The sequence below is a fragment of the Odocoileus virginianus genome, chromosome 2 (genome assembly GCF_023699985.2).
Source record: "Odocoileus virginianus isolate 20LAN1187 ecotype Illinois chromosome 2, Ovbor_1.2, whole genome shotgun sequence".
Lineage (NCBI taxonomy): Eukaryota > Metazoa > Chordata > Mammalia > Artiodactyla > Cervidae > Odocoileus > Odocoileus virginianus.
The window spans coordinates 36,334,661-36,350,436 of NC_069675.1; the positions used below are offsets into that span (position 1 = coordinate 36,334,661).

General features: G+C 37.4%; 1 protein-coding gene across 2 annotated transcripts in view; it reads left to right on the forward strand.

The window, feature by feature from the left end:
• Positions 1 to 9,027: 9,027 nt before the first annotated feature.
• CFAP36 (cilia and flagella associated protein 36) overlaps positions 9,028 to 15,776 on the forward strand; it is a 31,083-nt gene continuing 24,334 nt past the window's right edge. Inside the window, exons 1-3 of one of the 2 annotated variants that reach the window (XM_020909033.2) lie at positions 9,028 to 9,344; positions 12,132 to 12,196; positions 12,789 to 12,890. In XM_020909033.2, coding sequence (XP_020764692.1) covers positions 9,230 to 9,344; positions 12,132 to 12,196; positions 12,789 to 12,890 — 282 coding nt within the window. In that variant the 5' untranslated portion in view covers positions 9,028 to 9,229. The remainder of the gene's footprint in view (positions 9,345 to 12,131; positions 12,197 to 12,788; positions 12,891 to 15,776) is intronic. The other variant, XM_020909032.2, reaches the window with a different exon arrangement.

Genomic DNA, 15,776 nt, shown 5'->3' on the forward strand with positions numbered 1-15,776 from the left:
CCTTTTGTTTGAGAGTCTTGATCTCAATGTTCTGGGCTCCAAATGTGAATCTTGAAACTTTCTTTATCATTTTTTCCAGATATTCAAAATGGGACTAAAGCAAATAGGACACTCAGTGGTTTGCTTACTATGCCATAAGTCCAAACTATCAAGTTTATCAAGCCCAAAGTAGTGGCCTCCACAATGGGTCCACAAGATTATGCATTGGCACTCAGGGAAAAAGTATTAGAATTTCAACTTATATTATTTTTAATCTCATCTTTTGTCAATTTCAATTTTCAACTTTTGTCTTTTAAATTATATTACACAGTTGTTTATATTTATGTATGTATATGTACATGTCTGCAAGTCATTAGTAAATATATATTCAAATATTAAGTGGCATTTGGACATTTTATTTTACTGATAGAGTAGCTCATCAAAAAATTTAGAAACCATTAATTTAGGCTATAGCTGCTTTTCAGAGAGCTAAAGACAGATTTAAGGTACATAAAACATGTTCTATAAATTAGTCATTGTCCCCAAAGTCACTAAAATAACGAAAAGTTAAAATAAAAATAGAAAATAGATAACACAATAGAAGACAAATGCAAGAGTCAACTTAGTAGGTAATAAAAGGTAGAAGGGAAGAGAAGAAAGTAAAACATGAAAATTATCTACACATACACAAATAAAACAAGGAAAAAAAAACCTTATGACGAAAGAAAGGGAGGTCAAAGAGAAAGAATAATTCACACACGGATCCTGAACATTTAGAGGTAAATGAAAATAAGCAAACCATCATACAGTTGGAACTGAGAATTTACCATATTTGGAGCTTTTTATTCTTAGTGCCTAGCATGGTGCTTGGCACATAGTGTGCACTTAATGAGTAAAGTAAGGATTCTAAACTATGCCATTTCACACCAAATGAATGCGCTAAGTCCAATTTGAGAAGTCACTGCATTTTTATTTCCTTGCTGTTGTTTTAAATCAAGTTGTTGAATATTTTATAGATTATGAGGAACACAAAACAAAAGGCAATGAAATGACAATGGAAATTCTGTGATGCTACATCTGCAAATGCAATAAAAATCTTAGGGTTTGCTGGAGAATTTGAAGATATGGCAGGTAATTATTTATTTGCCAACCCATGGAAACCTCCTCCATCCCTTTGCTGCTATATAAACCAAATAATCGTGAATATTTGGTAAGAACCTATAATTTAGAACTTCTAAAAAGTCTTTCTACAGCCAGGAAAAAAAGCGATTGGGAGGATTAAAGCAGAGACCTTTTTTCTTTCTTTACTTGAAAGCTGAATTCATACCATTTGGAATAGCAATTAGGTAGTTCATTAGTGATGTTTTATATGTTCTGTAAATTATATATGAAAATGACACTTCTGTTGCATTGGTATTTTTAAGCCTATTGCTAAAAATAACTTTAAGCCATCTGATCTAGAATGCAACCATGTTTTGTTAAAAAAAAAAACTCTGCTCTGCTGGTAGTTACACCTTTACTCTCTTCCCCAGAAGCAGAAAATCGAAATGGATTCTTTTTAGGCAAATATGAGGTACTATGTACTCCAGTCGCCATTCATATATTCATCAAATATTCATTGTGGATCTCTTAGGGTGAAGCATTGTGTTGGACTTGGAGATATATTGATGAAAATAAAGAGTTTAATTCTCTGAACTTCTCTGCTGGTCCAGAGGTTCAGATTCTGCCTTACAATGCAAAGGACATGGGTTTGATTCCTGGCTGGGGAAGTAAGATTCCACATGCCTTGGAGCAACTAGGCCCACAAACCACAGCTACTGAGCCAGTGTGCCACACCTAGAGAGTCTGTGAGTTGCAATGAAAGATTTGGCATGATGCAGTGAAGATCCTGCGTGCAGCAACTCGGACCTGATGCAGTCAAATAAATAACTAAATAGTTTACTTCCTTTGGAATTTATAATCATTTCTCTAGTTCTCCCCTGATTAAATTAGCAATCTTCCAAGTATCTGAGATATATCTGTGCATAACCATGATTACTGAAGAATGCACAATGTTTCTACTTAAAACTGAAACCCTTAGGTACACAGGTCTTTAAAAACTGCTTGCTGTATGATTTAGCAATTCCACTTTCAGGAATACATTTTCACAAAATGATAAAAGATTTAGGTGCCAAGATTTAGTTGCAAGGATGCATTTGTTTTTAAAATAGTGTAAGAAATAGCCTAGGTAAATATGGAATTGTTTAAATAAATTGTATTACAGCCACACAATGGAAAAGTAGGTGGTTGGTATAGGCTGAATTGTTTATGTACTCCTGAAATTCATATGTTGAAACCCTAACCCCAAAAGTGATATTAGGAAGTGGGGGCCTTTGGTAGGTGACTAGGTCATGAGGGCAGAGCCTTCGTTAACAGAATTAGTGCCCTTACAAAGAGACCCTGGTGGGTTCCCTGACGCCTACCACTTGTGGGGACACAGCAGGAGGACAGTGATTTGTAAACCAGGAATTGGGCTCTCACCAGACCTGCTGATGCTATGATCCTGGATTGCCCAGACTCCAGAACTGTGAAAAAGAAATTCCTGTTTATAAGCCCCCCAGTTATTCTATCAGCAGCCCAAACTAAGACAATAGGTTTCCTTCAAAGGGATCATGTAGACAGGGAAAAACTTCTGTGATATACTAGAAAAGGAATATGGGAAGTTACATTGTTGCTTAAGCATCAAGTACAGGGAAATGCAGGCCCTGACTCTGTGCTGACACTGGGCAAGAAACTTGACCTCATAATTTCAGTTCTTCTACCCGTTATGGGCTGGATCATGTCCCCCAGATTCATACATTGAATTTCTAACCCACAGTACCTAAAACTTTGACTGCATTTGGAGGTCCTTTCAAGGGGTTATTAAGTTAAAATGAGGTCATGGGTGGGGGGTTGGGGGGGCTAGTGCAATATGATTATGTAGGGAAAGAGAAAACTTTTCCTCTACTCTTTCGGGTTTAGTTATTGGGGCTGGTGAATTAAAACTGACAAAAGACAGACTGACAGAAGAGGCTACCATTTTATTAATATTTAAAATTGTATATGCATGGGGCCTCACCAAAAAAGAAGTGAAAAAATCAAAGGGCAGACAGATTTGGGGGTTTACATACCATTTTAACAAAGGGTGATAAACTGGAAAAGGGACTACACAAAGAAAATAGGGCTTGGGCTTCTAGGGCTGACAAACTGTGCAGAAGTGACTTGGAAATATATGGGGAGGAGGTGGTTAAGAAATCTTCCAGTGGAAGACAAGGGTCATTTTAGTAGAGTCTGTTATGTAGACTCATTCCAGCACTGACTTCTCATCCCTAGTGATGAGGGTGCTCGCCTTGTCTCTGCCTAGTAGGTTTCTCATGGGAAATTTATGCCCCATTTTACACAGATGGAGGAGAGTAGAGAGCTGTTTCTGCATCTGCTGTTTCTCAGCTGACTTCAGCTCAAAATAATCAACATGCCAAAGTGGCATATTTCAGAGTGCCACATTCTAAACCCCTTCAACTGATGTCCTTATGAGAAGAGGAGATCTGGACACAAATGAGTAAAGAGGGAAGACCAAGTGGACACAGTGAGAAGGTGGCATCCAGACACCAAGGAGAGAGGCCTTAGAAGAAACCAACCCTGCTGACACCGCAAGGTCAGCTTTCCAGTCTACAGATCTATGAGGGAATAAAACTGTGTTGTTTAAGCTGTTAAAATTAGAAACAAAGGGAGAATGGCTTTGAAAATTCCCTCAGCAGATAACACCAGTTTACTCATATAAACAAGGCTTAATTTAGCTTACTTTGTGAGACCTACTTGACCTGGGTCATTTCTTGTTTACACCTCTGGAAATCATAAGCAAAACTGGAACTGTTCCCCAAGATTGATATGAGATAATTACTGACAAATTCCCTATCATTTAAGAAAATTCTAATAACCAATCACTGTAAAGAATAAAGAGTCACTCACTGCTTTCTTACTACATAAGTTGCTTTATGACAACATACCCCCGGGCCTCAGCCCATGTTTTGGCTGAAGAGCTCCTCCTCTGCAAACTGTCTTTTTGATGTATGCACAAAAAACTTTAACTAATTACTACTTTCGTGATTCACTGGTTTTATTTTGGGTATTTCTTAACCTTTGACAAAGCCACCCAGAATGTGGTACTTTGCTACAGCTGTCTGAGCAAAATACACATCATCTGTAAGGCGAATCTTAATACCATCTTCACTTAGCTCTTAAGGTTGTCCTGAGTCAAACAGACATAAATTCCTTTGTAGACTATGAGGTACTATACAAATGTAAGTAGTTGTTAGTACAGGGTCCCTGAGAAACCTGGAGGAATGGTGGCTCAGTGGTAAAGAACCTGCCTGCCAATGCAGGAGATACAGGTTCAATCCCTGGTCTGGGAAGATCCCACCTGCCTCTGAGCAACTAAGCCCTTGTGCCACAACTACTGAGCCTGTGCTCTAGGGCCCCGGGAACCGCAACTACTGAGCTGCAGCTACTGAAGCCTGCTTGCCCCAGAGCCCATGCTGAGCAACAAAGGAAGCCACCATAGTGAGAAGCCCCCAGTACCACAACTAGAGAGTAGCCTCTGCTCTCCGCACCTCGAGAAAAAGCCTGCAGAGCAACCAAGATCCAGCACAGCCAAAAACAAAATAAATAAAATTAAATATATAGAAATGCTTCTGATTCATGTTAATGTTTGACAGAACACAACAAAATTCTGTAAAGCAATTATCCTTCAATTAAAAAAAAATTTAAAAAAGAAGTCAGACACGACTTAGCAACTAAACAACAATCTTAACAAAAAAAAATTATCTTGTTAAGATGGAACTTTTTGGGGGAGTTTTGATCATTTTTTTTTAATTTTAAAGAAAATTATTTAATAATAATAATCAATTAACTAGTGATAAAAATGAGAACATAAATGCTGTGCTTTGGTTTATCTGTTATTTTTTCTTTCATCAGAATTCCTATTTTCAAATTTTAAACTTTTTATTTTGTATTGAGCTGTAGCCAATTAACAATGTTATGGTAGTTTCAGGTGAACTCAAAGGGACTCAGCCATACATATACATGTATCTATTCTCCCCCAAACTCCCCTCCTATCCAGGTTGCAACATAACACTGAACAGAACTTCCAGTACTATACAGTAGCTCCTTGTTGGTTATCTGTTTTAAATATAGCAGTGTACACATGTTCATCCCAAACTCCCTAACTATCCCTTCCCTTAGGCACTCCTAAGCTCCTTCTTGAAGTCTGTGAGTGTCTTTCTGTTTTTAAGTTCATTTGTATCATTTCTTTTTAGATTCCACATATAAGGGATGTCATATGATATTTCTCCTTCTCTGTAAGACTGAACTTTATAACCCTTTGGTAAGGGAGAGGTTCAGTTCCCACAAAGGGATGGAGAGAACCAAGAGATTTCAGTAAGACTGCAGTAAAGATCACAACTGACTAGTCAGTGGAGACAAGGAGAATGCAAGATGTTAAAGAAGATGCAACTTACATATAACAATAATAGCTAACATATATCGAGCATTTCCTAACTTACCAACACATGGTCCCAAGTGTTCTCTAATTAAACCTCATCAACTCCATGTAAAGGTACTGTAAATATATGTGTATGTGTGTGTGTATACTTACATGGGTATGCTTATTACCTATTTTGGTCTTTTCCATTACAAAACACAACTTCAGGAAGCAACCTAGATGCCCATCAGCAGACGGATGGATAAGAAAGCTGTGGTACATATACACAATGGAATATTACTCAGCCATTAAAAAGAATGCATTTGAATCAGTTCTAATGAGATGGATGAAACTGGAACCCATTATACAGAGTGAAGTAAGCCAGAAAGATAAACACCAATACAGTATATTAACGCATATATATGGAATTTAGAAAGATGGTAACGATAACCCTATATGCAAGACAGAAAAAGAGATACAGATGTATAGAACAGACTTTTGGACTCTATGGGAGAAGGCGAGGGTGGGATGATCTGAGAGAACAGCATCGAAACATGTATATTATCAAGTGTGAAACAGATCACCAGTCCAGGTTGGATGCATGAGACAACTGCTCGGGGCTGGTGCACTGGGATGACCCAGAGGGATGGGATGGGGAGCAAGGCGGGAGAGGGGTTCAGGATGGGGAACACATGTAAATCCATGGCTGATTCATGTAAATGTATGGCAAAAACCACTACAATATTGTAATTAGCCTAAAACTAATAAAAATAATTGGGAAAAAATAAAATAAAATAACAAAAAAACAAAAACAAAACACAAATTCAATATGAAAATTTGTTCATCTGTAGCAGACCAAATTGCCAAAATGAGAAGTTGTGATTTTTATCAAGAGAGACTATGCTGTGCAGAACTGCAAAACATGAAAAACACTACTTGGCTGAACAAAGTGATATATGATAAAATGCACAACACACACCACCTTTCCTTTACTTTCTTACTTCAGGGCATCCACCTGCATTGCCCTAAGAGTATGAGCACTGTTCTTTGGAGTTTGTGTTTATTTCACGATAAGCATATTGAATATATTACATTAAATATCCTGCTTATAAAAGTCCCAAGGACTGAATAAAAAGGAAATCTTTACATTTTGAGGAGAAAATTGCATTAATACAATGTTTTGAAATAAATGAGAAAGCTTGCAGGCCTGAGGGAATTCACATTGGCCACATTCAAGAAAGACACTAAGAAACTTCCCTGGTGGCTCAGTGGCTGAGAATCCACCCTCCAGGGCAGGGGACTGGGGTTCTGCCTCTGATCAGGGAACTAAGATCCCACATGGTTTGGGGCCGTTAAGCCTGCCTGTCACAACTAGAGAAAAGCCAGCCAGCCAGGACACAGGATCCCGCCTGTCCCAACTGGGACCTGATGCAGCCAAATAAAACAAATAATAAATATTAAAAAAAAAAATAAGAATGATGCTGAGAAAATAAGTGAAAGGAGAGTTTGTACATTCCAGTTATTATCTGCTTTGAGTGGAACTTGAAAGCACTTGAGACTAAAGACCCTAATGCCAGGTAATGCTGAGTTCAGTTGGACAGAATTTTGTGGCCTTCAGGCTCATTAGAAATCTTACAAGTAACTTTTTCATGAAAGGAAGAAATTGGCAAATAGAAGTGGGCTTTCTCTTTTAAGCTGCTTTAGAAGACAGAAAAGGAGAGCAATAAACCATAGTAATCCACTGATGGTGTCACAATATATTGGCTCCCCAAAAATGATGTCCTTCTTTCCTTTTACCTCTTCTCAGTATTAAAAAATCACCACAATTTACCACACCCATTTCTAGTAAGTGATATTTGGAACATGGCTATCCATTAAGGAAAATAACTATTAATAACTTACTGGCTACTATTTAAAGTCTACATAAAAAATATGAAACTTCTATATGGCAGAAGACACAGTGAACTAAAAGACAAATGACAATGTGTCACTGCAACATGTGATGAAAAGTTAAAATTCTTGTAATCAATGAGAAAAATAAATCCCAATAAGAAATGGTCAAAAGATATGAAAAATAACACAGGAAGAAACCAAAGACTAATCAACATGAAATAAAGCTGATGTTCAAATTTGAAAATGCAAATTATGTATCATCTTTAACCTAGTAGATTGGTAAAGGTATTTTTCAAAAAGGTTTTTAAAAACAGGTTCAGAAATCTTTCCTTTGGGAATTTATCCAAAGTAAACAATGAGACTAGAGTTGAAAAATATGTATATGTGTTTTCATTACAGAATTGTTATTTAAGAAACTGAAGAAATGAATCTAGCAATTGAGGATTGGTCACATAAACCAAGGTATATATACTCTCTTACTTAGCAATTCTGCTAGGCTGTATCCCTTGGAATAGTCAATAAAACCAACAGTTCTTAGAGACACAAAGATGTTCATTTCAGCTGTTTATAGAAGGGAAAAATGGCATGGTACATACATCCACACTATGGAGGGAGAAAAAAACGGCACACTAATCACATCTATGCATCCAAGTAAGATACTGTGTGTATACTTGTTATTGTTTAATCTAACTTGAGTCTGACTCTTATGTGACCCTGTCGTCCTCCAGGCTCCTCTACCTATAGGATTTCCCAGCAAGAATACTGGAGTGGATTGCCATCTCCAGGGGATCTTCCCTACCCAGGGATTGAACCCACGTCTCCTGCATTGGCAAGCGGATTCTTAACCACTGAGCCACCAGGGGAGTCCACTGTTCGTATATATATATGAAATATGAATTTAAAAACGCTAGCTTATAGAATATCATGTAGCTGTAAAGAAACGACAATTTTATGTTTACATGTACAGATGACTATACTAAGTGAACAAAGTTTCCTAACTGTACATATGATCCCATGTATGTAAATACATACAAAGTTGTTTGAAAATATTTTGGGATGCCAAGTACCCTGGCAGAGATCTTTGAAGAAAGATTCCGCTAAAGGACTCCAAGCTAAAAGTAGTTAGTATTATTTAACATTAAGAGTTGATTACTTAGACATTTATTTAAAGGAACACTGACTGATTTTACTCCTGAAAAATTCCTAATTCTAGTTATTTCTATCTACGCCATAAAGACTCGCCGCCAGCTACGGGATGCAAACTGACGCTAGGACAATCAGCAAATCTTAACAGAGCTACTTTCCTCGGGTTTGTATTTTCAAACAAACAACTTTTCAATTACAAACGTTTCTGGCTCAGCGGGTCGGAAAATGGTCGGGAGTGAGCCTTGGGGATACAGCCGTGAACTGAAGCCTTTAAAACCTTTTCAGTCAGAGACCAGGTGAGACGGGCCTTCGTGGCGCCATTTCTAATCCTTGGTCCCACGCACTTCTGTGGGAACGTTGAGATTCCTGGATTTCCAGCCAATGGCTACAAGTCAGCGCTACCAGCAGGTCGGGCCAATGGGCGGAAGGCTATCTTTCCCTTCCCAGCCAATCGGAAACGTTCTTCATATGCCTCTTTCTAAGCTGCGCAGGCTCCGAGGAAGCTGGCTTCATTTCCGGGCGGCTGCCGGAGGCGGCTCCGCTTGTTGCCATAGCGACCATTTTACGTTAAGTGGTTTGTAGCTTTTAGCCAGGTGACTGCGGAGACTGCGGGGGCACTTCGTTCCCCTGTTTCCTCTCGGTTCTCTGCGGCCGAAAGGCCTTCTAGGATCCGGCGATCTGGCCTAGGCTTCCGCGGCGCCCCGCGGGGGCGGAATGGCCGCGGAAGAAGAGGACGAGGTGGAATGGGTGGTGGAGAGCATCGCGGGGTTCCTGCGGGGCCCGGACTGGTCCATCCCCATCTTGGACTTCGTGGAGCAGAAATGTGAAGGTAAAATCCGAATCTCGAGTCGTCGGTCCTTGCTCACCTCTCTCACACCAACAACCTCTCCACAAACCGCCTCTCATCTCCTCGATCTCCACTCCTGTCGACCAGGTTTAGAGCTGGATTTTTAGGATGTGTTGCTGTCACCGCGCCTGTCTTTCCCACGCTAATGAAAAGGGGGACGAGATACCTCTCCGCCCTGGGCCCAAGCACACATTCGAAAAACATTAGACTTTAATCCTGTGTTGAGTCTCTCACCCCATCCTGCACCTTTCTGCCTTGGGCGGGTGACTGTGTGGGTTTCTTCCTTTCTCAGCTTCCCCAGTGACTTGAGAGGAGAGATGTCATTTGCTTCTGAGTTCCTTCTGATTCCAACTGTTGGCCAAAAAGTGGGTGAGCGTGGGGTATTGTGATTACTCCGGTAGGCCCAGAGCCTGTAATCTCGGTGGCCTGTATTCCCTTTTTTGAGCGCTCTTTCTCGGTTAAACCAAAAATGGAGGGTATATTCCAACGAATGAGGCATGTAAACGTGGCATAACGTTCCCTGTGAGGAAAGAGTACCTCCAGGTTCTTATCAGTTCACGCTTTGGAGCTCTGTATTCAATTCTTGAAGATAATTTGGAGCCCATTTATGGAAAAGGAACCAGAAGCGATGTCATAAGAATAATTTCAGGCTGTTGTCGTGGTTGTTTATCTGGCCAAGACCTTAAGGGTAGTAATATCCATTAATCGTTCGAACGTCTGTCGTATGTTGGAGGGATTAGACTTGTTTTTTTTAAGGTTCAATGGGCTACAGCTAGCGTCCGTGGGTACAAACTAGAGGTAAACAATTTTCTGTGGAGGAAGTGCTTCATAACAGAGAGTATCCTGGATAAATTCGCCTGTCTCAGAAGGTAATGAGTTCCCCAAGCCTTAGCAGTGTTTGAATGAATCTGATAGCACCTTAATGGAGTTATTACAGAGGAGAATTCAACTGTCAAATGGTTGGTTATCATGAATGATCTGTTAAGAGTCCTTTCAACCCTAAGTTTCCATGAATCTGGTAAAGATGAAGTTTACTTTGACCACTGAATCTTCTCATTACATTCTCATTGCCATGAGCAACATTCAAATAGTATTTACTAGGTATTGTTCTTTCAGGTAATTTTTAAAAGAAGTTCAAAATAACTTTTATTTCTGCTCCATTAAAGAATTTTAAACGCTATTATGAGACTGAGGAAGCATGTAGTGTTCTGATCTCCTTTAGGAGAAAAAAGAAATTATGTCACCTTTTGATTCCACTTATGCCACTGAACCTGAACCTAAATGCTGAAGCGGCAAAAAAAAAAAAAGTTATTTTTATCCCCAAACGTTAAAAGTGGCTGCATCTCAGTTATAACACACCTGATTGCATAATTTTATAGGGAAATAGTAATCTTCAGACTTGTAAACATGTAATGTAGTAATTTGGCTTCAAAGTTATCTGAAAACAGGTTTATTAGCTGCTATATTGCATGTATGCCCAGTGCTATGTAGAATAGATGCCAAGAGAAATGGAAATAACATTTCAGTGGCACTTGAAATAATAGTGTTTGTATTTCACTGACTTTGGGTTGTCAATGTGCTATTCTTCACCTTAGGTAATTTAAAAATTAGTTTTGTTTAACTTTGTAAATGTCAGCATTTATTTCAACATTTATTGAGTGTCTTTGAGCCAGAAGTTGAGGATAGAAAAGTTAATAAAACAAATCTTTGTGCTTGAGAAGTTTATAATTTGATGGGGAAGACAAGCAGGTAAATGGAATTTTAAATGTAAAGTGACCAGATGTTATGATAAAGGTAGACATATGGTGCTGTGTATTCAAATAGTTCTGAGGAAGGAATCTAAATAGCCAAGGGAGTTGGGAGTGGGTAGCAGATCATGGAGAATGTGCCTCTTGCAGTATTTTGAAGAATGGTTGGGAGAAGAGGTACTGGGTAAAGGCAAAGAGATCCACGAAGGGCTTGAGCAAAGACCTGGGGCTTTGAAGCACCTTCTATGTTTTTACATTTGTCCACATTCGCAAGTAATTGTATACTGTTATGAGGGCAAAGTGTGGGTTTTGGAGTGGTGGGAGATGAGACTTGGGATCCAGTCTTGGAGGGTTTTGTCTGGGATTCTAAGTATTTTACATTTATTCTCTAGGCAAAGAACTGAAGAGTTTTTAATTGAAGAGTTTTGAATAGAAAATTACCGATGTTAATTTTGTATTTTAGAAAGAATGGGGGAGTTTTTTTTAAAGGTGGCTTATGGTTTACAGTTCATGAATTTGTCTTTTCCTTGATCACATTGTAGCTTTTTGAAGGAATATGTATCTTTCTAATCTGCATTGTTTCACACATACAATCATTGAGTAAACATTTGTTTTTATTCATTTTTGTTTCATTATTGATTTATATGTAATAAAGAAAGAGTCAGTTTCAGTAGACTTTGGATCAGCAAAGTTCCAATATGGTGAATTAATCTGGAACCTGTTGTGAAAGGAATTATTTAGAAACTTACCAATAATGTTCCATTTAAAATTTGTAAAGAAATTGTTGCCTTGTATTATTGATTGAAAAGTAGCAAATTAGTGTTCCTCTCCCATATGAAGTAGCTCTTAGGTATAGAAAAAAAACTTGTTTACAATTTATTATTTTTTTAATCCCAGAAATTTTAAAGTGGAAGAGCCAGTTTACAAGAATGATTGTTCTATTTGTAAGTTCTATTGGTGGAGCTGACTTTCATATTTAATGAAATTTTTTACACTATGCAATATTTTCTTTTAAATTTAGTTTTTGATGATGAAGAAGAAAGCAAATTGACTTATACAGAGATTCATCAGGAATACAAAGAACTAGTGAGTATTTTAAAACTGATTTTAAATATAATTTGAATAATATTAATTCAGTCTGTTCTAAATTTAAAAAATAGACTTGTCCATTTAAATTCCTTAAAAAATTCCAGTCTACCCTAGTAGTGCTATCAGTTGCATGTGACTCCAGGAGTTCTCTGTGCATTTCCTCCATAAGACTCTAGAATGTAAGGAATAGATTTAGGACAACTATTTTAAGGGATCTTGCATCTGATCTTTAAATTTTATTCCTATTCTTCTGCTGGTATATCCAGGGAAGTGTTCATTATTAATTTCGCCCTGTTGTCTTGAGATTTTAAGAAATGCCTGGGTAGCACAAGGATTATACCAAATCAAACTTCATAATCCTGACCAGTTATTTCTGGTAGAGGAAATTTCATTTGATTCTCTGCAAAGATTTTCACTTTTAGTTGTTTGGGTTTTTTTTTTGGTGAAAAAGATTGTCACTGCCATATAATATAATTTTATGTAGATTGATAATTGCAAGCAAGCATTTGATTATACTTTTCTAAACTCAATATAAAAACTCATTTGGAATCTTTCAATGTAAATTGTAAAAGTTAAACTCTTTTTTTAGGTTGAAAAGCTGTTAGAAACGTACCTTAAAGAAATTGGAATTAATGAAGATCAATTTCAAGAAGCATGTACTTCTCCTCTTGCAAAGACCCGTACATCACAGGTTTTTGTGTTTTTCTGCTAATATATAATTTTAACAAAAATGCCCAGGATTCCACTTAGATTTGCTATGTTTGATTGTCAAAGTATAATATTCCAGAGACTGTAAGAATGAAAAGCCAATTTAACACATATGGATTCTTTCTTTATAACTACCTTGAGAAAAGATAATTTGAGGCATTAATAAACTGATGTGATTAAAAAAGAACTTCCTGTCAGAACTATAATAGATCATAGGCTTTATACAAAAAAAAACTTATTATATAGGTTTCTAATGGTTTTGCAGTTGCCCCCTCTTTAATCTTAGATACACAGTACACGGTTCTTGGGGCTTCCTTCTGTTAGAACTAATTTTATTGTCTCATTGGTTCTGCAGTGCTGAATTGAAGTAGGTTTTGGGTATATTTGTAACTAATACTTACTGGGGGTTCATGCTAGCTGCTGTTTTAAGCACTTGACATGTGTTATTTCACTGAATCTTCCTAACAGTCCTTAAGAAATTGGTACTATTTATTTTATTTTGTTAGAATTGAGAAAACTATTGCACATATATATTAAGGAACTGGTGCACAGTCTACAACTAAAGTAACAAAGCCAGAATATCAGCTCAGGCTCCGAGATTGAGTTTAGAGATATGTTATTACTACCCAAATAGCCTTCTCAAAGAGTTACTTTAGCTTTTCATCTTTTACCAAATTAACTATAATTCCTTAGTGAAATGATAGGATTATCTAGGATGTGATCTCAAATTATCATTTTCAACGTCCTGCTGTCATTCCATAGTACATTACATACTATAATAATTCTGGCTACTTGTTTTTGTAAGCATTGGTGCACCGGGCTTTGCTCACAGTGGTCCCTTAAGCGGGAATGCTCAGCCCCCACCTTCTCACCACTCATCCTTTCTTTACCCAGAGAAACCCATCTCATCATCAATGAGATGCTGCAATGCAACTTTCCTTATATCTCTAGTCAGACCAGTACTCATTCTGCCCCGCTGAGCACTTTTACATTTTCAATTCAGTTTAATTGCCTTGAATTAAAGTTTTTTACAAGTCTACTTACCTTGAAGAATTTATTGAAAATTATTAATTAGTATTTAGATTTCTTTTAAGGCATTGGTATTTGTTTTTATTTTCCTTGTATTTCCAGAATATTTTCTTCTTTGGTTAATATTTGTCAACCTCTTAGTTAAGCTATTATGAATGAATCTGAAATACTTTGTGAAAAAAGATGTTCATAGTAATAGTAATCACATCCATCTTTTGTTTTCATCATAGGATAACTTGTGAATGAAGACATTCAGAATTTTAAAATACTGTTTTCAGATCAAGAGTAACATCTTTCTGCTTTGTTCTGTTACATAACACCTTTTGATTTGGAGTTGATTCGTAGTACAGTCTTGTTATATACAAGCATGGAAACCTTCTGACACAGACAGACTTGGATTTGAACTTAGATCTTTCGATTACTTTCATTTATCACGGACAAAGTTGTTTTACAGCTTTTCTGTCTTGTCTATTCCGATTCTCAGTTTGAACATCTGTAAAACAGGGATAGTATCTACTTTGAAAGGTTTTTGTGAGATTTGAGCAAAAATGTTCATTAAACATTTAGCACAATACCTGACACATATAAGGTGGTCTATAAATGGAAACACCTTGTAAGTAATGGCAGCTATTTTGGTGGTTGATTAGCAGGGTGCTAATTAGGCCAGGGTCATGTATTCAATCCCCATGTGGACTAGTTAGCTTTATTCTCTTCTGGAGCAAACTTAGCCCCAGATGCTAAGGGCAGTATGACTGAATAAGCACAAGGCCATCTCCAATAACCAGAAAAACAGCCTAAAGCCTGCTAGATACTGCTTTGCAGCAATACTCTAATCTTTGTAAATAAAGATCAGAATGCTGATTCCATTATGCTGATTTAGAGTGCCTATAAGGAATTCAAGAAACCAATTGTTAGTTAAGGGTAGTTTAGGAGGTACTTTTTCTTTTGTTTTGGTCTGTTTGGTTTGCTTTTGATTTTTATAAGCAGTTGCTCGCTCCCCTCTCATTGAACTGTACTGCTAAAGATGACTTGCAAAATTCTTTTCAATTGGTTTGGTCACCATTAGTCCTAGACCACTGGTCCTGGCATTCTTGTATATTAAAATTAGCAGGAGTTGTAAGGAGTACATCAGATGAAGATGTCTGGTTTTAAAAAAAAACAACCTTTTTTTTCCTTCCTTCCTTCTTTCCTTCCTTTCTCTTCCTCTCCTTTTGTCTCTTCTCTTCTCCTCCCCTCCCCTTTCCACCCCTTCCATCCTTTCCGTCCTTCCTCTCCTATCCTCTCAACTCTCCTCTCCTTCTCTTTCTTCTCCATACAGCTTGTGGGATTTTAGTTCTCCCACTAGGGATCAAACCCGGGCCCTATCTGGTGGAAGCACAGTCTTCACTATTGGCCTGCCAGGGAAGTCTCAACAACAGACTTTTCTTTTTTTTTTTCCAACAACAGACTTTTTAAGAGCATGTTTTCCTGTCATACATGTGTAGCTTCTCAAAAAATGCTCATAAATTAAGATACCTTTCTAAAAAGTTCAGGAATATATGATAATAGAATGCATATTGAGATATTATTTCAGTTGTGTTCAGTTGATTTTGTAATTTTATGTTGTTTTCAACTGAAATAGGCAAAAGTGGCTTTTTTCATTGCTTGTGATTTTTTTTGGTGAAGATAGAGCTCATCACTGATTTCTATGTATAGCAGGAGCCAGGGATGACTATAAAGTATTTTTTGTTTTTGTTTTTGCTTTTCACTTGATTTACTTTGCCTTTTGTAGAATAGAAATTAACGCTTTCAGAAACATTTGTCTTCTAATGTTAATTTGGGAAAATTATTCTTTTTTTCC